Raw genomic sequence first — 21,002 nt, forward strand, 5'->3', positions numbered from 1 at the left:
CAGTGAATCTGCACCAATTCACTTTGGCAGACAATCTGGCCCTGTGTAATCAAACCAGATAAATCTCTCAGTGAGGCAGATGAAGAACAGGGAATTAAAGAGTACCTAGGCTATATACACACATTACATAGCTGTTCTCCCTCCCTCCCTCCCAAAAGCACTTTCAGATGGAAAAATGAATACATGGCTATCTTTACTTTGTCAAAGTTTTGCATTTGTTCCCTGTTTGTCAGCCACGACTCCATATCGGGGGCAGCCTGAATGACGAAAGCCTCATAGTCTGCGAACATCTGCGTGAAGCGGTTGGCGAACACCTCGCGAAGCTGCACGTTCAGTTTGTAGTCCCTCAACTCCACCTCCTCACAGGGCAACTTCCCATCCTTCTCCTTCTCTGCAAGGGGAGCCGTGATGGTCATTTTTTCCATCGTCACACCAGTTCTTTTGGCCAGGGCCTGCAGGCGGGCAATCGTCTCATTGCCCTTCAGCAGCTCGTACATGTTGAGGGCGTTGCTGGGGATGTTCCCGTTCTTTTTGTCGTTCACCAGGTCACTAAGGACCAGGTTCTTGAGTTTGGTGGCGCTGTCGCTGCAGTGCAGGTTACCCTCCGGCGGGATGCCAAACTGCAGGAGAACCTCGGAGATTTCCTGGATGAACTCCAACTTGTTGGGGAACTGGGGGAATTCCTCTGGCAGCTCGATGAAATGGTTATCGATGTCCACAAAGCACAGGTTTGCCTGAAATACAGATAAAAGTTTCAAAATGGATGCTCAGCATAGAATTGTCTTCCTCCTGGCAGTGTTCAAGGACAGGGTGGATGGGGCTTTAAGCAACCTGGTCTAGTGGAAGGTGTCCTTGCCAATGGCAGGAAGGCTGGAACTCGGTGAGATTTAAGGTCCCTTCCAACCCAAACCATTCTATGATTCTCTAATAAATAGCCCTGTTTTCCTAAGGTAAGAGCTTTCAGCAGAAAGCCAAGAACACACATATGCAGGAGACTTTAGCTGTGTTGTCTAGCCTATGACGCTTCAGTAAAGCTGAAGACTGAATAAATAAAGCGTCCTGCCCTCTCCTGCTCCCTCAGGACTTGCAGATTCCAAACTTCCCACTGCAAAGATTTGATATCCCCTTCCAGACTGGCCAAGGACACACCAGCGAGCACAATGTGCAGTGCCATTTCTCAGCACATGTAAAAACTATCTGTGTTGAATTATCACATCTCAAGGACATGTTTATTTTACCAGGACCCAACTGCAAGAGGATTCTGTAGCTGTGCTACCAAGGAACGAGATGCTCAGTGAGAAAGATGACATTGCTACAAGCGAAGCTACAAAATAAGGGTACCATGCAAATCCTTTGGGATCATGTCTGAGTATAGCTTGTTCACTGGAGGTCAAGCCCCATTTCCCCGCTCCCCTTATTCCCTGTTTCCATGAAGGCTTTTAATCTTGGCAATTCCTCTGCCTGAGATTTAAACACAGTGCTCTTAGACAGCTTTGCTACGAATGGAGATGGATCTCAGCCCATAAGATTAAAGCTAAGTGAAGACATTAATCTAGCGGAGCAGATACTTTTTGCTAGGGAAGTGTCAATGGGGGGATGGAAGAGCCCTACATAAAAATTAATTACATTGCAAATGCACCCTCAGGAATAACAGCAGAATGAAAAACAGTAATCGATCTCCTGGACTGCAGCTTATTTCTGAAATTCACTGTCTGAGTGCACTGTGCTGAATAAATCTTAAACCAGGTCAGATTCCCAAGGTGCTGAGCTCTGATGGGTTTTACCCTGGCACAAAGCTGCAGAACGGGAGATGCAGAAACCCACAGGGCAGGGGCAGCAGCAGATCTCTGTTATGCCTTACTTGGCCATTAGCTCAGCTCCTCTGCCTGCTCCAAAGTGCTTGTGCTGTTCTTGACTTCTCACCAAAGACTGTAGACTAATCTTCAGATTATGTGAACAGAAAGGACTTATTTTCCTCCTTCTGAAAAGGTTAATTTTCAGCAGGACAATACATTCCACAGAAAACATGGTTATAAAATACTGGATACTTTAGGGACATGTTTGACATTAAACACCTTTCGCATAGATACTTTGAAGTGTATTAGCATTAATTTGGTAAAGCAAAGTGTCCCTTCAGATCGCTTTTTCATAATAAATCTGGATTGTACAAAGAAAAGCGTATCTTCATCCAAAACAATTTGCTTTACTTAGCTATACAGCTTTGAAGAGTTGTGGTATGCATCGGTGCGGTTCCTTAGCTCAGGGACTGTCTTCTTATCTATCAATATTTCATTTCAAAGGCTTTTTAATTTCAGCTCTGCATATAATTTACGAAATTTGAAAAATGAGATTTGGATTCAGAAAACCCTCAGGGAATTGGTCTCACTTCTCTCTTCAGAAACATCCGATGATTAAAATTAATGAAGGCAGATTAGTAACCTTAAAACAGCATGATGGCCAGTTGTTAGAATTTTTATCTCTAACAAACAAATGGTTTATATTTAGAGCAAGAGCTTGAAAAGCTAGCCCCTGGCCTGAACAATAAAGGAATGCTAAAGCAAACAGCACTTCATCACTGCTTGCATGTCGAAGGATTTTCTATTTTTTTTTATTATCTAGAGGAATTTAAGATCCAAGGTCTTGCCTGTTCAATTCCCCTTCTTTCTTTCCCTCTCCCAGTTACTGGACTTGTGGTGTTCATAAATGCTAATATTTTTCATACATCAATATTTGTTATATATCATGGTGGGGGGTGTGTGTGTTTCCACTCCACTATTACTCTTCCCTCACTGGCAATATCTAATTTGTTATTCCAGCAGTACTTCAAGCCCATCACATTAGAACTTTAATTTAAGCAAAATGACAGCTTAATCTGCTAACTAAAACACATGACTAATAATTTTTAAAATCACAGTAATTATGTAATATTAGCATGGTTTTACTGAAAAGCGTAGCTAGATACCAGCTTCTTTTCCACACCAATGCAAATTTCATGCAATTGGGTCATTGTATCCATGAGGCAAGACTTGATTTGCACTGTTACATGCCACTGATCCTAACAATCAGGCACCCCCACTTAATACTTAAAATAGACCTTTATTAACAACTGTATTATCCTTGCCCTGTGTTTATCCCTCCAGTTCCACATACAAACTCCCCCTCCAGCATATTCTCCCCTGCTGCTGCTCTCAATCTGCCTCCTCAGTCAGGGCACCTACCTGCAAGCCTTAGGGACCCTGCCCCAAGGAAAGATCTGTGCATGAAGCTGAGCACAGCACTAGCACCGCCACGAGATGTCACAGCCATGCAAGCCCAAGTTAAAATGCATAGCATGGTCTAGAGATGGGTCCAGTCACTATCTCAAATGCAGACAGGCTAGCCATATTGCAAAGACTTTGCACTATGGAGAGTGATCAGTGGCCAGGTTAAAATGTGAAGCGGTTTTAATCATCTTGGTGAAATTTTGAGGAGAAGGATCTCCATTTCCCTCTACCACCAGTGATCTGAACACCTAGATTAGGAGGACAACCTTTCCATCCTTTTTAACTCTGTGGAAAAAGTGATAGACCAGGCAAAGTTTTCACTTCCCACTGCATGGGAGGACAGAAGATCTTCAAAAGACCACCCTTGGATTGAGTCAGTATTACAGAAGTAGGTATGCATGTATGCCTATAGGTGGTTCACAGGCATGGAATTAATGCAGATCTGGCTTGTTTGTAATGAACCTCAACCCAGCCAGGAACTTGTGTGCTCATGCAAGGGTGGGACGAGGCTGGCAGGACAGGGTGATACTTCTCATCAGCAACAGGGGGACAGGTTTATGCCATTGGACTCTTCATTAGGGACTGTAGTGACAGGACAAGGGGTAACGGGTTCAAACTTAAACAGGGGAAGTTTAGATTGGGTATAAGGAAGAAATTCTTTTTTGTTAGGGTGGTGAGGCACTGGAATGGGTTGCCCAGGGAGGTTGTAAATGCTCCATCCCTGGCAGTGTTCAAGGCCAGGCTGGCCGAAGCCTTGGGTGGCATGGTTTGGTGTAAGGTGTCCCTGCCCATGGCAGGAGGGTTGAAACTAGATGATCTTAAGGTCCTTTCCAACCCTAACTATTCTATGATTCTATGATCTAGCAACTGCACCTGAGATCCAGATTCATGAAGACCATCCCTGAATGAAAGGCTCTGTAGCCCACTGTCAACAGGACTATGACAGTGACAAAGAGCAACAAAACCTGATGAAGCATGCGATCTAGGGAAAACATAGAAACTTTCAGTGTCATAATAAGAAGCAGGAGAACATTCAAAAGTCAGTATACTTAGTGGTACTCATTAAATTCAGGAATGCACTGAGAAGGGCCGTGGAGACTTCCCCTACTGTCTCGCTCCGGCTGGCAAACAGCCTTCACAGTGCCAGAGAAGGTTCCTAAGACCAGGCATGGCATTTTCCAGCAGGCATACATGCAGATATTAACAATGCATTCCAAGATTGCATCCCCAAAGGTGGAGACTGACCTCCTGAGGCAGCTCCAGCTTGGAGCGGTCGGTTCCCTCCTTGGACTGCAGCCCCATCAGATAGGGAACAGGAGCGTCCAGAAAATGCAGGAGAGAGGCAGGAAGGATGGGGACATACACATGCTGCCACTGAAATGGGAACAACAGCGTTGTGATCCCCTCTGCCACCGTCATCAGCCGCTGATAATCTAGACAGGGAGGGAGAGAGGGAAAGACAGACATTGAGTTATCTTTGTGTTTCACTTTTGAAATCAGCTTGGCAAGGACATCAGTGAGAAAACAAAACAGAAACCATGTTTATGTGGTAAGATGTGTGAAAATAAGACAGTACTTAAAACCCTTACACACTATTTGTCAAAACTCATTATTACCCCCAGGAAGAAACTGCTGAGCATAAATATTCATATCTTATCTGGATCTATTATGTCATTAGATTCATTTATTAAAAGCATACCAAAAGTTCTCACTATAGTACAGGATAATAATACTCTAATTCTATAAAAAGCATGTATTTTTATAAGGAAAAGAGAGAAGAAAGAAGTGAACTTGAAGGAAACATTGTGGTTTCTCTCTTGCTCCTGTCTGCCTGCTTCTGCTCCACTTGCTACTACTAAGTTTCAGATTTGCCTTGGCCACATACCAGCAGAAGTTTACAGTCCCTAAGTATTTAAAAGCACCGCTTGTAAATAAAACCCAAACAGAAGCCTAGCAGAAATTTAGTTGTCAAAAATATTCTGTATAGCTACCATATTTACACTGTATTGTTTCCCCAAATCTGTATTTAATCCACTAGTTCACTGCTTTGCAATGTTTGGCTCAAATAAACATTTCATGCTTTACTTTTTAAATTAAAACTTAATTTGATCCAGCTGAGCTGCAAGAATATTTGGATATGAGTAAATTATTTTCCAACTACCCAGCTGGCATGATGCAATACCACAACCTGTTTGTTAATATGAGGGAATCTAGATTTGAGAGCACTTTGGGTTTTGTTTCTCTGTTTTCCTTTAAATAAATAAATAAATCACATGTTGGTATTAAAGAGAAGGGCATCTTTACAGTGAATAGTAAACTGCAGGCAATCCATCAGGAAACACGTAAAGGGCCCTGGCTCTTGTAAGCTGCAGGTGAATCTGAAACCAGATGATTTTCTTACTCCCCATTACAGCAGCTTCTGCCTTAATAACACCCCCCCCCCAAATTTCTAAGAACATGGAGGTACTTAAACCCCAGTTCCTTAAGAATCTTAACTTGCCATGAAGCAGCAGCACACCTCATTTAACAGTGTTGGTTAAAGATAGGAACACCAAAGCATAAGTTTGTGTAAGTGTCCTTGAACTTACACAAGGTGCATGGCACAGAGAAGACCGGGTGTCAGTTCCAATTCCTGTCCTGGGTCTCTGCTACCTGTGAAAGCTTCTTTTTACTATTTGCAGCTCCAGTGCACGGTACACCATCAGTAACCACCAAAAGCAGCAGAAGGGATGTCTCTTCTATGGCTGCATCCTAAACCAGTTCTCAAGTTCTCGTCAGTGCCCGGCAAGTCTCATTGAGCAAAGGGTTTTTTACTCTCACCAAGCCCAGACCCGGATCCTTGGTAACGGTTGGGTTGTTGCCCATCTCTTCTAGCCCCTCTGCCTCACTCCATAAAATTAAAGGTATATGTATGAACCTGGTCTTGAGTCTGCTAAGGCTGCTTTTTTCCTATAGCCCCGCTGTCTGCTTTTGCCTGCATAGGAACCCAGCCTGGCCCTTTCCATTTCCTGAACAAGCCAGCCTGATGCCCTGGCAGACATCCGCAACAGTACTGCCATCTGACATAGCTCAGCTATTAGGAGGTCACTGGCAAGATGAACTTGAATAAATATGCAAATTAAAACAACAAATTGCATAACCCATTCTCCTTCCTCGTAGCACCTCTTTGTGGAAAACCAGCCTCGATCTGCGGAGGTCAGCCAGGTGGGCAAAACCATTTTTCATCTTGTCTTACTAATAGCTAGTCACTCAATCTTCAAAATGATTTTCATGCGCACAAGTCAGTCTCAAGGTTACACCTCAAAGCCATTCCCAACTACAGATCAGCCATTTATGAATCCCTCCTTGTGCAATGGTCTATAATTACACAGGTCCATGTGCTGTCTTGCTGAGGAGCACCTATACAAACTGAAACAATACTACTGGTGAACCCCTTAAGCACCTAATAACCTTTCGTAACTCTGAAAGCTTTAGAGGTTTAAAACAAAAAACACCAAATATAGAAAGTAGCATGTCTTGGTATCCATGAGACCATTTCAAAGTCTGTTCTGAGCTATATAGCCTGAAATAATACTGCTACAGATAGTAGCTACAGCTGCTACAGCGCTTGCTAAGGGCTTGGTGAAGAGTGGCTGGAAAGCTGCCTGATGGGAAAGGACCTGGGTGTGTTGGTCAATAGCCAGTTGAACATGAGTGTGCTCAGGTGGCCAAGAAGGCCAACGGCATCCTGGCCTGTATCAGAAATAGTGTAGCCAGCAGAGCCAGGGTAGTGATCATCCCCCTGTACTGGGTACTGGTGAGTTTTGGGCCCCTCACTACAAGAAAAGCATTGAGGTGTGGAGTGTGTCCAGAGAAGCACAATGAAGCTGGTGAAGGGTCTAGAGAACAAGTCTTATGAGAAGCAGCTGAGAGAACTGGGGTTGTTTAGCCTGGAGAAAAGGAGGCTCTGGTGAGACCTTATTGCTCTCTGCAATGGCTTGAAGGATGAGAGGAAATGGCCTTATGTTGTGCCAGGGGAGGTTTAGATTGAATATTGGTAAAACATTCTTCACTGAAAGGGTTGTCAAGCATTGGAACAGGCTGCCCAAGGAAGTGGTGGAGTGACTACCCATGAGGTATCTAAAAGATGTGTAGATGTGGCACTTAGCAAGGTGGTGGACTTGGCAGTGCTGGGTTAATGGCTGGATTTGATGATCTTTATGATCTTTTCCAACCTGAATGACTCTACAGTTCTATGTTTCTTTGTGTTCAGGGTCCAATCTCTGATTTGTACACAGGACATTTCCCAAGAGAAACTGCTCAAGGAGGATAATCCCAGGACAAAGTGGCCCCTATGGCTCCTATTGCAACTGCCACCTCCTACCAGCTGCTTAGCAGGATTCGGCACAGGTCTGTCTCTCATACTTAACCTTCCCCCTAATTGAAGAAGAAGGCAAAAGAGTTGAGTTCAAGGAGTCTGGATCCAACCCCTTTTTCTGGCAGCATCTGCCAGGGGCCCTTGGCCAAGTCCCTGCATCTCACTTCTTGCGCAGGACAAATAACTGCAGCAGGGATCCGCTCCACCTCGAGTCGGCAGTTCTGCTGCATGAGCATGGAGATGGATATGGTTTTGGCATTTGAACATCAATTCTGAACACCAATTCACTACAAATGTAACTCTGAAAGAGGGCAAAATTTGACACATATTGGGCTTGATGCTGATTCTCCATAATACAATAATAGGACAATAACCAATCAGTACAGTATTACAATAGATACTGTGCATGCAGAAATATCTACCCCGAAGAGCTTAAAGTCCAAACACAGGCAGTGACTGAGAAAACAAGACAAAATAATCCTTCTCTTTTCATTTTACAGATTTGGGATAGAAGCTCTAAGATCTTAAGCAATTCACAAAGCTCAACATGAAAATTACTTTTCCTAGTACAAAGGAATCTGATATCTCAAAATCCTTACCATGCTGCAGCAAAGTTTAACCAAGTTTCTTTAAGAGAGGAAAGGGATGACCCTGCCCAGAACAGCTGAGACCTCCCTCATTCAAGTGCTACCTCCAAAACAGGTTGGAATCTTTGATCATAATCAAACAAAAGAGAATTTCACCTGGGACATTCTCAGCAAAGGCCCAACCATGGAATTTGTGAGTATAAGAGCACACACGTGCTCATTCAAACCAGAAACAGCATTCTTGCTGTGATCAGTACACTGATCACAGTTTCAATACACCTAGCCTTCCTGATAAAAAACAATTTGGCAGTTTTCCAGCTGTCTTTTCCAGTAACCTACCAAACGTAAGGTAGAAAGCTGCTAAAGAGCTGGAGTCTCAGCTTGGATCTTCTAAATCTGGTACAATGCTTTAAAAATAGACCATGCTTCCTCTTTCTTTTCCCTTTTAAGTCCTGCTTTACATTCAATTTGAAAGCACTTGGAAGCATTTGAAAAGATGGGTTACCTGGACACCGCTTCATTTCCTCTACTGCTTTTTGAACATGCATGAAGTACACCTACAAATACATGCAAAGCCATGTATTTAAATACGCATCCTGAAAGATGATAATCAGATCCCAAAGAATAATTTTTCTTCCCTTATCAAAAGGAAGAAAACAATTCTAAGCAATCATTTTAAACAAAACAAAGCCAACAACAGAGAAAACAATATAAACCAATGAACCTTAATGAGAAAGAGCTAATTCTTTAGAGGGAAACATCCGAACTGGCTTTAAAACATTCTTTTGATTTATAAGTTTTTCCACATGCTACCTTTACAGTCGAAGTATTATAAGCAGTATCTGTTGAACTGCTACTTTTTGTAACAAGTATGGATTAGCTGAACCAGGTATATCAGAAAAAAGGGAAAATAAAAGGTAATATTCTGCTTTGAGCTCTGAGTGCGAGTCAGGAATGGCACACAGTGAAGCCTGTCTAGGAGCTTGTCAACTTCAGAACTGTAATGTTTATATATAGCATAATGAAGATGAAAAGGGGAATCTGAAATTCACATCTGAGACAAAAATAGTTTATGAAAGCAAAGGTTTTCAAATCAGGTCTCAATAGCTCCACAGCATCAATGCATATAAAGTGTTGCAGACTTCAAAGTGCCCTGGAAGCTTCCATCTTTCATCTGGTTTGTATACTGGCAGCTGTGATGACTGACCAGCCAGACCAGGTGATTTTCAAGAGATATTCAGATGAAATGCACAAAAAGACTTCAGGAAAGGTTGGTCACAGAATCATAGAATGGTTGGGGTTGGAAAAGACCTTAAGATCATTGAGATCCAACCCCCCTGCCACTGGCAGGGACACCTCACCCTAGACGATGTCGCCCAAGGCTCTGTCCAACATGGCCTTGAACACTGCCAGGGATTCTCCATAGAAAGCACCTTGCACCAGTGCTGCATTCAGGATGCTTGTACAGGTCAGTGACATAGGGTTGTAACCAGCAGACCATCCTGAAGAAACAACTCATGGCATCTAAATGCCCTTTATCCCTGATGGATGAGTAGATTTATCCATGGGTGACATAGCACGTGAGTTACAAGATAAAAGCAGAGCAGCAATTTATGTAAATCTGAAAATACATATTTTCTTATACACGATGATCAAGATGAGACTGCATCTAATTGCCTGAACTAAGAATTACCCTCTGAGACTGGGGGTCAGCTCTGCCTCAAGGGGAACATCCTGAGGCCACTATTCACTGAGGCCAATTCTTCTCATTTTCCCATGCTGGCAAATGCTTAATGGGAAAAAATCACTTCCACTTCAATAAATTTCCATTTATCCATGTCACAGCTTGCCATCAGTGATTCAGCATAAATTAGCTTATGATTAAGAGCCACCTTAAGAATTAATTCACAGGAAAACTTGAATTAGCTCCTATTACCAGCATGGTTAAGCCTCCGAGAGCAGGGCAAAAGTCTGTGACAAAGCTGGCAAGGGGGCAGCAGGACATGTGAAGATGCCCCTGATGACACAGGGAGCCCCTTGCTCTGCACCAGGGCAGCAAGGTGGCGTGGATGGCACAGACTCCACTTAGAAAAGTGGAGAGGTGGTGGAGTGTGTGTGTGCTTAGTGTTAAAAGCAGTTGCCCAATCTTTCCCTAAAGTTCAGTGTGAATATGAACAGGAGCAGGGTTGTGGTATAGACCTGTACTAGCTCCTTCTTCTTGTTTCCAGATGCATTAAAAACTTGGCTTTTCAGGCCATACTGACCTCAGCTAATAAAATTGAGCAACTTTTAACTAAAAAATGTTTTTGTCTTTTCACCTAAGCTAAAAATGAAGAGTCGATTTGATTATTCTATCCAACTACTTGTCTCCTTTCCAGCAGAACACACACGGCAGTCTCCTCTGACCGTGGTGCTGCTAAGGGCCTAAACCCAGGTCTCTTTCACAGCATTTTATTGCTGTGTAAGTTGCTCTCTCCAACAGCTTTCCACTGTTTTTTAATTAATACTAGTGTGGAGTGCAACCATGGTAAGTAGGGAGCAGAAGAGAAAAGGTTTTCTATGTAACTATTTGGTGTAAAACATTTTAAAAAGCAAGTACATCATGGATGTATTTGTTTAAAAAATCTCCCCCAAAACAGACTTCATAAAAAAGACTTTTCAAGCACTACCTTTTTCAAGGCAATGACTCTCTATATGCAATCATTTGTATTATAATTGCTAAGAGTGAAAAAAAAAAATAAATTTTGAGGAGCAATTACTCAAACCCTTTGAAAAACAACTTGGGAAATGCTCAAAATTATAATGAGTAGAAACAGCCTAAGCTCTAAGAAGTTTATCTTTGTCTCATCCACGCATTCCCTCTCATGTTTAAATCCCTAGAAATGCAGACATGCGAAATGGATTGCCAAGGTTTCTGCAGAGCTCATAGTTTAATTCATCCCTCTCCAGCAGATGTATCATGCCAGTGTTTTGTTATTGATTCTTGGGAAGCAGCTACCACAGAGCGGACATTGCTGGAAGTTTGGACATTCACAATACCCTTACACCTCCATGGTCACACAGGAGAGCTGTGCTCTGAATCAAATAAAGGGCACTTGCAAGAGTACTGCAAAGACTGCAACCTGAAGAATTATGAAGGACAAATATCTAATCCCTCCCCTTGGTTTTCAAAGCTCCAAAGGTACAATTTGGTCCTATTTAAACTTAAAAGCATTCACTATATGCAGGAAGATATAACCTGAATCCAAAGGCGTTCTCCTTCTAGGGCTTTCAGGTACAGCTTTCTGCATCACCTTTGCTGGCCAAAGTGATGCTTAGAGCAGTCTATTACATTTACCCACCAACAGTGATTTTGATTAATTCCTTTGAAGTCCATGCTGTCTTCATGAACAGTAAGGGCTTGTCTTTTCAGTCTTGCTGTTTAGGCAGGAGCACAGGTCTCTGCCTGTTACCCAGCTATCCTTGCCTTGTTCTGTGTTTTGCCCTAACGCTGCCACAGTAGTGCTTGCTGTTCTTAAGCTGCACAGATGTGTCACAGCTTTAGACTGAAATGCTTTGGTCATACTGGCTTTTGCCCCAGAAGGACACAATTATCCACACACCAACAGTTCCCAAACTGTGGCCTGTAAAGCCAGTGAGAGCCCTGTAGCAGCAAGCTGCTTTGGAGCTTAAACTATAGACCTGAGAGAAATTGAGGATTAAGATAGTTGCCTGTAGTCCAAAACATTTGGGAATGAAGCAACTTAGAAATGAGTTCAAAAATGAGCTCATCATTCTTTTATGTCAATCTCTCCACCCCTCTGCTTAACCACCACAGCTGCAAAGTTGTTAGTCCACTTCCACCCCTGCATTTTCCTAAATGAGGGGATACCACTCCCCTGTAAAACACCATGAACAGAACAACTCGATAATCAAAGTTGACTACAGCAGTCATGGTATAAACAGCTACAGGTCCTGTTCCCTGCAGAGCTGTACCAGACTCTCATATCACGCTGGGAACGCGTCAAGCGCAAACTGAGTAAAGTCACGCAACACCTTCACCTCTTCATTTAGTTAGATTTTCTTGTTCAGGCTGCTGGAAACATTATGTCTCAACTACAGGGTTAAAAATAAATGCTTTCATCACTGACTCCTAGTTCACTAGAGGAAAACCACCCTAGAAAAGCCAGTACAGTCTCCGTGCAACCCTTCTGCCAGCACTTTGCTGCTGTTATCACCAACATCACTCCACTTGACCACCATCCTTCCCGCAGGCAACCCACTCTCACGCTTGCCTATAAAGTTTGGAACCAAAGCTGTTTGACCAGTTGTTCCCATTGTTTGCAGCTTTCACGTCCCCACAGCTCCTTCTTGGCTGCAAATGTAATCTACCTTTAGCAGACAGCTGCTTAGTGAGAAGTTGAAGGTTCTCAGTGAACAGCCAGCAGGCTCATTGTGTGATCAGGGCTGTGCAACAATTTGTATTTTCACTCAACTTCCTAAAATAAGTCTTAATTTTTTAAAAGGAATACAATTTATTTTGTCAAGCTTGAATGAAAACTTTCCTTGTGACAGGGCTAGGAGAACCTCAACAAATTCAGCTTACATTTCCCATACATGTTACTAGCAGCTGTCTCACTGAAAGAGTTTGGTGAACTGAAGTAGGTTTTGGCCCAGTGCTCCGATTCCTTGAGTATTGCAGCATTTCAGTGAATTCTGCCTTTGAGTGAATAATGCTGGCTTGCTTGAAATTGCACCCTGTGGACACAGGAACATCTCCTACTAATCTCTTGTTGAGTTTGGGAAGATTGCAGCAAGGCCAGGCCATGGGAAACAGTCTTTCAAGCAGAAAGGGGAGGAAGGATGCATTTGCAAAATCACTCTTTCATTCGTTATTATGGAATAAAAGATAAGCCCCAAACTTTTCATCTTTTGCCTTGGAAGAGCTTGGGAGTTAAGAAACAATTTGCCCCTGAGCTTAGAGAGAAGACTTCAGTAGTATCTAGGCTGGTTGTATCTCACATAGGGAAAGAGCTGCTTTGTTTTCTTTCTCTGGAATTGCAAGACTGACATTTGAAAGAAACCACAATGCACAATTAGCCAAGCATGCAGCTATTAGGATGTGCCAAAACTGAGGCTTTGCACTTGACTTCCACTCCACATTCCTCACCTCTGGGAACCAGCATTACGATGCTATTTACATAATCACAGAATTTCCCTAGTACGACTGTATCCTTTTCCCCACGCACCATCAATCTGTGTCTATGTTAGATCAGGAAGTAAAGGCCATGCCAAGGACATACCTAGATTCACCAATAATAGAGGGAGAGGAGAAAAACAAAGAAATCTAAATTTTAGAGGGTGGAGAGGATTAATTCTCACTATCTCATTTTTCTTTGCAAAGAAACCCACAGTGAAAACAAACCCTTAAATAATAGCCAGTAATTGGAAGAAAAACACTTATCTAATGTCTGGTGGCACTGAAAATGGAATAAAAATTATTTAGTAGACATTTTGTATCTGTCTTAGGGACTATTACAAAGTAATGCATATGCAGGTTGCTCTCCAGCTGCAGAAAATACAACTAAAATGTAATCTGAAAAGCAGATTTTTCCTAATGCTACTAGTTTACAGTAAAATTCAAAAAAAAAAAAAAACAACAAAAAAAAAAGAAGAATCTCATTTTTCAGTGAGTCCATAAGCAGGGACCAGAGTGGGAATGATGAGCAGGGATGGGGAGGTATTTCAGTGGTGTTGCTGCTTAATATTGAACCCTGGTGTGAAGTGGCAAAGACAGCACGATTCAAAGTGAGGAAGAAAGGGATAAGCACACGCACACAGAAGCAGAAAGGAGGGGGAAAGCAGCCTAATCAAAACTAACAGCAGGATTTCTGCCTGCACTTCAAACTGAGAGCAGATAAAACCCTTCATTTTCAGTTCTTGAAAGCAAACCCCTGGAGTTCATGTGGACAAGTGCTCTGCAAAGAACTACCAATCCTTTGAATTCAGTCATTTGTTGAAGAACTAACCTCCTTCCACCTCCCTGAACATCTTTCCCCATTCTCAGTCATTTACTCATTAGTATCACTATTATACACTTACTGACCTTTTCTATGACAAACTCAAGCATTCAGTTTTGTAGCCTGAAGGCTCATTACCCATACTCATTTTAGGTGACTTCCCACCTCCTCTCTCCTCCCCACTTCGAGCTGTCTGCTGCTTGAACCACATCTTTTCAGAAGTCTAGGTTTTCATCTCTTCCTTTTTTTTGTTAGAAGTTATCTGCACCTCCCAGCTTCACGTTCATTCTAGTCTGATGAAACCACTTTTTCCCTCAGCCATATTTTACTAATTTAGGGTCAGCATAACCGAAGCCATTTGGGAACTGACATAATAGGGACAGGAATCCAAGTGAGACTTAGAGGAACCTCCAGAAAGTCTGGACAACCCCTTGAAAGTCAGCAACTCTTGAACTTGACTTGTTCAGGCACTTTGGTGCATTGCGTTTGCAGCACATTCCTTTTCGTACCCAAATATCACCAGGGCCAGACTCACAGTAACCAACAACACACAGGAAACAGTAACAGGGTTGTAAAACCCCAGAGCATGCCCAGCACCAAGTCAGGATTCCCAAAATTCGTCATTCTTTGCAGAAAGACACAACCAGGAGAGAAAAGGTACAGGCCAGATTTTCAAAAGCTTGCTGGCATACTTCAACATGGACATCCAACTCTCAGTGCTTTAACCACAACACATCCATCATGCAGGAGAGAGGAAATCTCACCAATCTTCAGTTTGCTATTGAAATTTGAAAAAGAAAGACACTTTCTGCTGGTATTTTTGCAGAAGATATGATTAGTTTCATGCTGTCTTGCAGCACGATTAAGTACAATGTAAGGATAATAATTAAGTGAATTCTATTGCTAGCTGTCACAAGTGATAAATACAATGCATAATTAAACAAGCAGCACCTAGACTGCCTGCAGAAAACAATTATTTAGTGCTTTCATTAGGACAGACTCATTTCTCTCACATTTTTTTTCACAAATCCACTGAAAAATCAACAGCTTTATATTAGATCCTGTGGCCATACCTGCCCAGAGAACAGACCCAACATGCACCACCAGACAAGTGCCCACCTTGTGAGTACAGAAGGATCTGCATCTCCAGAAGAACGCAGGTGAAAACCTGGACCAGGTTCTCCAGGCCCAGCAGCTCGAAGACCTCCCGCAGTGGGTAGTCAGAGAGCGGTAGCTCGTTGGGCCCAGGTCTCTGGCAAATGATGGGCTCGTAAACCCCATAAAACTTCAGTGACCTCCCCGGGGGTGGCAGGGGCACCTCGTAGAGGATGTTGTGGATGTAGCTCTCCAGGGGCAGAGGAGGTGGCTGCTGGGATGTCACTGCCTTATAGAGCTGTATCAGGAACTTCTTGCAGGCTTGCATGAAGGGCAGAGGGGTGATGAGGCAAATGCATTTGGAGACGTACAGTGTGTCTCTGCTGATGTCATAGGAATTGTACCGCTGGAGCTTGGTGAGAGACGTGGCATCGCCCTCGTCGATGCTGCTGGCCAGGGAGTCCATGCTGCATGAGGAAGAGGCGCAGACACTGCTGTATTGCTCTGCATTGTGCATCTGGTAGAGTGTTTGCATGGCTGTGCAGATCTGCTTGCTTGTGACCTCCTCATAGAACGTGAGCACAAACCCATACGTACGAGAGCCATCTTCTCTGGTGATGATGAACGAATGGAGCTGTGGATCTCTGTTGTCTGCCTGTGTCCTGAAAGACAACCCTTTGGGCATACACAGCTAAGAAAAGAGAAAAGGAATAAATGCAATTATCAAAGCTACAATTTTATTTCATTATTTTTGCTTTACAGCCATGTTCTTATCTACCATAAAAGCCATGCATCATGAAATATAACTCCTCTGTAAAGGAGCCCAACAACAAACAGCCTAAAACTGATGCTACTTAAAAGAAGAGGTAGACACGACTGAAGAAAGGAAAACATCTTCCAAAATGACCCATCTATTAAGTCATTACAACTAATTTTCATTACTTTGTGAAATTCTTTTCACTGCTGGATAGTCTTTATCTTATTTACTTAAGCATCATAGAAAGCATCCAGTTTTGTTTTTATTTGCGTATGTTGTGCTCACAGTTCCCTCAAATCAGAGAGCCGAGAAAGTATCTTATACCACTGAATTCAAATTACACAGACTTCTTGAAATTCTTTCATCTTCCCTAATTTTCTTGAAAGAAATGAACCCCAAAACACCCAACATTTGCCTGACAGATACTACCTTGACTTTCTTCCTTAAATGCAAAAAAAAAAGCTTAGATGAGGTGTGTGTATGCGGAAACACCCAAAAATCTATGAAAGCCTTGGTTTTTATTTACCACTCAGCAAAATCTTTTGCAGCGATTCTGCTACACTGTGTTTTTTTTTCCTGAAATACAGCCTTAGTGATAACTTGAGGCATTTTTCCAGGCATTACTCAGGAATTCTATCAGCCACATAATACTAAACAACAAACATGCAGCAAACTTGTTTGAATGTGCGTCAGCATGAAACTCTTTATGTTCTAGCTAAATCAGTATGTTTATAAACTAGGAACTAAAGCTTCCTTTGTACCTTCTATCTAAAGAAATAAAAGGAAAGAGCTTTCTTTTTGAAAGAAAGCTTTCGAAGTGTTCCTCCTGTTCCAAAAGGCAACATTAGAAGCCAGCTTTCCCAAGGGATGTGAACCTACCCATGACTGAGTGCATCCCCTAATGTCTCACCTTTACCAGAAGTAAATGATTCTGATGGTGGAAGAGATCGAGAGAAATAATTATACATTTTCAGGCACATCCTACCCTGAACTTCACCAGTGCACCTTGCACAGACCATCTGACAGCCTGATAAAGCTGCTACCAACCCAGCTGGGATTTAGGCACTTCAGGCTCCCTTCACAACATATAGCAAGCCTCTAAGTTATCTGAGGTAGCTCGCATTCATTGTTCTAAAAGGTAATGTATAGGGAAATAAGTAGCTTGGAGTTGGTAGAATTTAATTCAGTTGATGGTCTTTGCTTACATATAGCATGGAATTGCAGCTGTGCACCAAGCTGTGTGGTTCAGTTGAGTCGCTGGAGGGAAGGAATGCCATCCAGAGGGACCTTGACACGCTTGTGAGGTGGGCTGATGCCAACCTTGTGAAGTTTAACCATGCCAAGTGCAAGGTCCTACACCTGGGTCGGAGCAATCCCAGGCACAGCTACAGGTTGGGCAGAGAAGAGATTCAGAGCAGCCCTGCAGAGAAGGACTTGGGGCTGTTGGTCAATGAGAACCTGAGCATGAGTCGGCTTTAGTGTGTGCTCGCAGCCCAGAAAGCCAACCGTATCCTGTGCTGCATCAAAAGGAGCGTGACCAGCAGGTTGAAGGAGGTGATCCTGCCCCTCTGCTCTGCTCTCTGAGACCTCACCTGGAGTATTGTGTGCAGTTCTGGTGTCCTTAACATAAAAAGGACATGGAACTGTTGGAACAAGTCCAGAGGAGGGCCGCGAGGATGATCAGGGGACTGGAGCACCTCCTGTATGAAGACAGGCTGAGAAAGTTGGGGCTGCTCAGCCTGGAGAAGAGAAGGCTCCGTGGAGACCTCCTAGCAGCCTTCCAGTATCTGAAGGGGGGCTATAGGGATGCTGGAGAGGGACTCTTCATCAGGGACTGTAGCGCTAGGACAAGGGGTAACGGGTTAAAACTTAAACAGGGAAGTTTAGATTGGATATAAGGAAGAAATTTTTTTTTGTTAGGGTGGTGAGGCACTGGAATGGATTGCCCAGGGAGGTTGTGAATTCTCCATCCCTGGCAGTGTTCAAGGCCAGGTTGGATGAAGTCTTGGGTGATATGGTTTAGTGTGAGATGTCCCTGCCCATGGCAGGGGGGTTGGAACTTGATGATCTTAAGGTCCTTTCCAACCATAACTATTCTATGATTCTATGAACCATTTCTGAAGAGCAGCCACATTTTCATTGAAAAGGTTTATTGTTTTTATTGAGGCATTAACAGCAGTGCCATGGTTAAGACTTCTCAAATAAAGAAGTAGTAAAAAATCCTTGTTTCAGACTTTATTTTAATTTATTCTGCATAAGAAAATATTTAAATCTCTTTTTTTGGCAAGCTTGTTTAACAAAAATATATTTCTAGAATGTAGGCATTTAACTGCAGCTATAGCTTTATCAAATCCAATCAGACTGAAATCACAGGTTTTAATCTCAACGCTATCAAAGACTGTCTTTCCTTTTTTTACAGAAAAATACCCGGATAAGGGAATTGTACATAATGATACAATCAAGAACAGACAGGCATCAGGGAAAATCAGACCTGCTGAGAGTGTTTCAGAAAGCTGTTTTAAATAAATTTCCTCCAAGTCTTAATTATTATTCCTTTGTGCTTTATACACTGTGCATACACACACAAAGGGACACCCACCTATTACATTTCAGCCACAGCGCCGCATATACAGACTATCAACATTTTAACACCCTGCTGCAAACCCTGGCACAGGCTGTTGTTAGACCTACAGGAGGACAAAGGGAAAGGCAAAGAAAGAAAGAAGATGGGAAGGGAAGAATGACCAAGAGTCACTTAAGAAGCTAAGATCAAAAGCAAGGCCCTGTGCTCTCTTTCCAGCAATACAGAAAGCTTCAAATTCGCAGTTAACGCATGAAAACTTTCATCTTAGTGCCCTGGACATCAATCACTTCTCATCTCGTCTCTGTCACATGTGCCACTGGACAGTGTTGGGGAAGAGCAGGCATGGGGCACGCTAAGAGGGTTGAAAAGCTTTGCCTGCTGGTGAAGTTGACTGAGAAGGCAGTCACAGAAAGTCACCCACCTTTATTGCACCTTTGTATAATGACAGAAAACTATCCAAGATTACTGATTAAAGGAAAGGATTTTGGTTCTCAGAGCATTTTACTATTTATATTTAAACATATCCATCAGCAGAAAAAGGTGGAATAAATCATACTTGCAATAAGGCTTATACTCAAGATGGGTCTGCAAAAACAAAAGGAAGCTTCACAAAGTCAGACAAAAAGATACCAGTTAACCCATATCCCATTTTTAGAAGTGATGAGTAGGAGATGCCCTTTCCCTAAATGTAGAGTCAGGAGAAACACAAACTGTAATCCCTCCCTCCTTCCTCCTCCCAGCCATCATCCATTGCAGATATTTCTGAACCAAAGGCTCCCTCTGGACCCACTGCCCAGTAGCATTGGTTCACCTCTTCTCTATTAGATCCTCTATTTCACTTTTTAAGTCCCTGTATATTTTTCATGTTTACAATACGCCACAGCAGCCAGCTCCATACCCAAACTGCACCATGGGTGAGAGGGTGGAGTGAAAGATGCTTTCGTCTGTAAGCCTGCTCTTTCAAATTACACCAAGGAACCTTTAATTCTTTTATTTCAGTACATGAGATGTTAAACAGAAAATGCTTCCTCGGACTTCAGAAATACAGTCAGAGATTTATATACCTTGACAAACCATACAGCTAAAATAGGAGGTTTATTTCCTAAAAAATTCACTTTGCTCTCTCCTGAGAACTTAAGTTTGGTACAACACATTACTTCAGAGTGGCTACAGAAGACAGTACGTGACATTAGGCAGGGATAATCACAAAAAGCAGTGTGGGGTGGAAAGAAATACTTCCCTATTAAAGAGAACTCTGTACTTTGATATATACTTTGAAAGGGAGAGAAAACATGACTTGTAGTCAGTGTGATTTCTTGGGACTTCAAGGATTATTTTTAAAGTGACAGGATGGCTTCAGAAGGCAACTGAAATTCCTTAGGCATTCAGCAAGGCCAGAATTCTCACAAGTTAACCTTCAAGGATTTATGCATTTTCTTCTTTGAGGAAAATTGCTTCTGGAAGCTCACATAAAGCAAACACATAGGCAGAACTAATGCAGCAAGGTAAGATCAGAAAGGCCAATAATTGCCTCAAGGGATTTTGTGGAGGTGGATATTACTTTAAATGATGTTTCAGATCAAAACAATAAAGCAGTTTTCCAAAAGATGATTTAAAAGACCATTAAATACTGCTGCTGTTAGTAACTGCTTTTTTTTTTTCCCTCCAAGACACACTGCAAATGAAAGACATGTTCTTCAGCTATTTGATTTCAGCTGAATGCAGCTCAGTTCAATTATTTTATTTTAATAGGTTTCCTGCTGATTTTAGTATTCCATTTTTGTCCAATAATATGATCACACTTCATGAATACTAGACATTTTCATCTGTAACGTAAGAGACAAATAATGCAGCAATTCCAGCTATTACCTCTTGCTGCCATATTCCTGCTGCACACCCCTCACATCACTTCTCCTCCGAACACTCCCAATTCAAAGGCAGAATTAAAAGGCACAAATAGCCTTAGTAGCTATTACCATCTGAACTGTGCTGATGAAGCATCATTTTGAGTCCTTCATGCTTTCTGTTTAAGAAAAGTGATGTGGAGACCTGCTCAAATACCTCACCATCTCCATCAGTGCACATTTGGAAGCAGAGGACAGAAATCCCCAGCTGTCAATCAGTGGAAATTGAAATTAACTTCAGATTTCTACACCTTAATGATTGCAGAGAAGTTCCAAAAGCATTTTGCATTGCAAAAGCCATTTTATTGTGGGTTTTATGTGATCCCTGTCCCTCTATCTCCTGGGTGAGGGCCAGGAGATTCTCTGGACTTCACACCTTCACTGTACAATGAGGTTCATTCTGTTGAGAAGTAGCTAGGATGTAGTCCAGTGGATCATCGTTCTTTCAGCTGCCAC

The 21,002-nt window shown here is 42.5% G+C and overlaps 1 protein-coding gene across 7 annotated transcripts in view; it reads right to left on the minus strand.

Moving 5' to 3' along the window:
* DENND5B (DENN domain containing 5B) overlaps positions 1 to 21,002 on the minus strand; it is a 113,657-nt gene that overhangs the window by 37,412 nt on the left and 55,243 nt on the right. For all 7 annotated transcript variants that reach the window (XM_057428086.1, XM_057428085.1, XM_057428089.1 and 4 more), the window contains 3 exons: positions 15,326 to 15,992; positions 4,509 to 4,696; positions 198 to 734 (listed from right to left, as the gene is read on the minus strand). In XM_057428086.1, the coding sequence (XP_057284069.1) occupies positions 198 to 734; positions 4,509 to 4,696; positions 15,326 to 15,992 (1,392 nt within the window). The remainder of the gene's footprint in view (positions 1 to 197; positions 735 to 4,508; positions 4,697 to 15,325; positions 15,993 to 21,002) is intronic.

Source organism: Pezoporus wallicus, unplaced genomic scaffold, assembly GCF_028554395.1.
Source record: "Pezoporus wallicus isolate ANWC-B61680 ecotype Strahan unplaced genomic scaffold, APGP_CSIRO_Pwel_v1 contig_2908, whole genome shotgun sequence".
In the NCBI taxonomy this organism is placed as follows: domain Eukaryota; kingdom Metazoa; phylum Chordata; class Aves; order Psittaciformes; family Psittacidae; genus Pezoporus; species Pezoporus wallicus.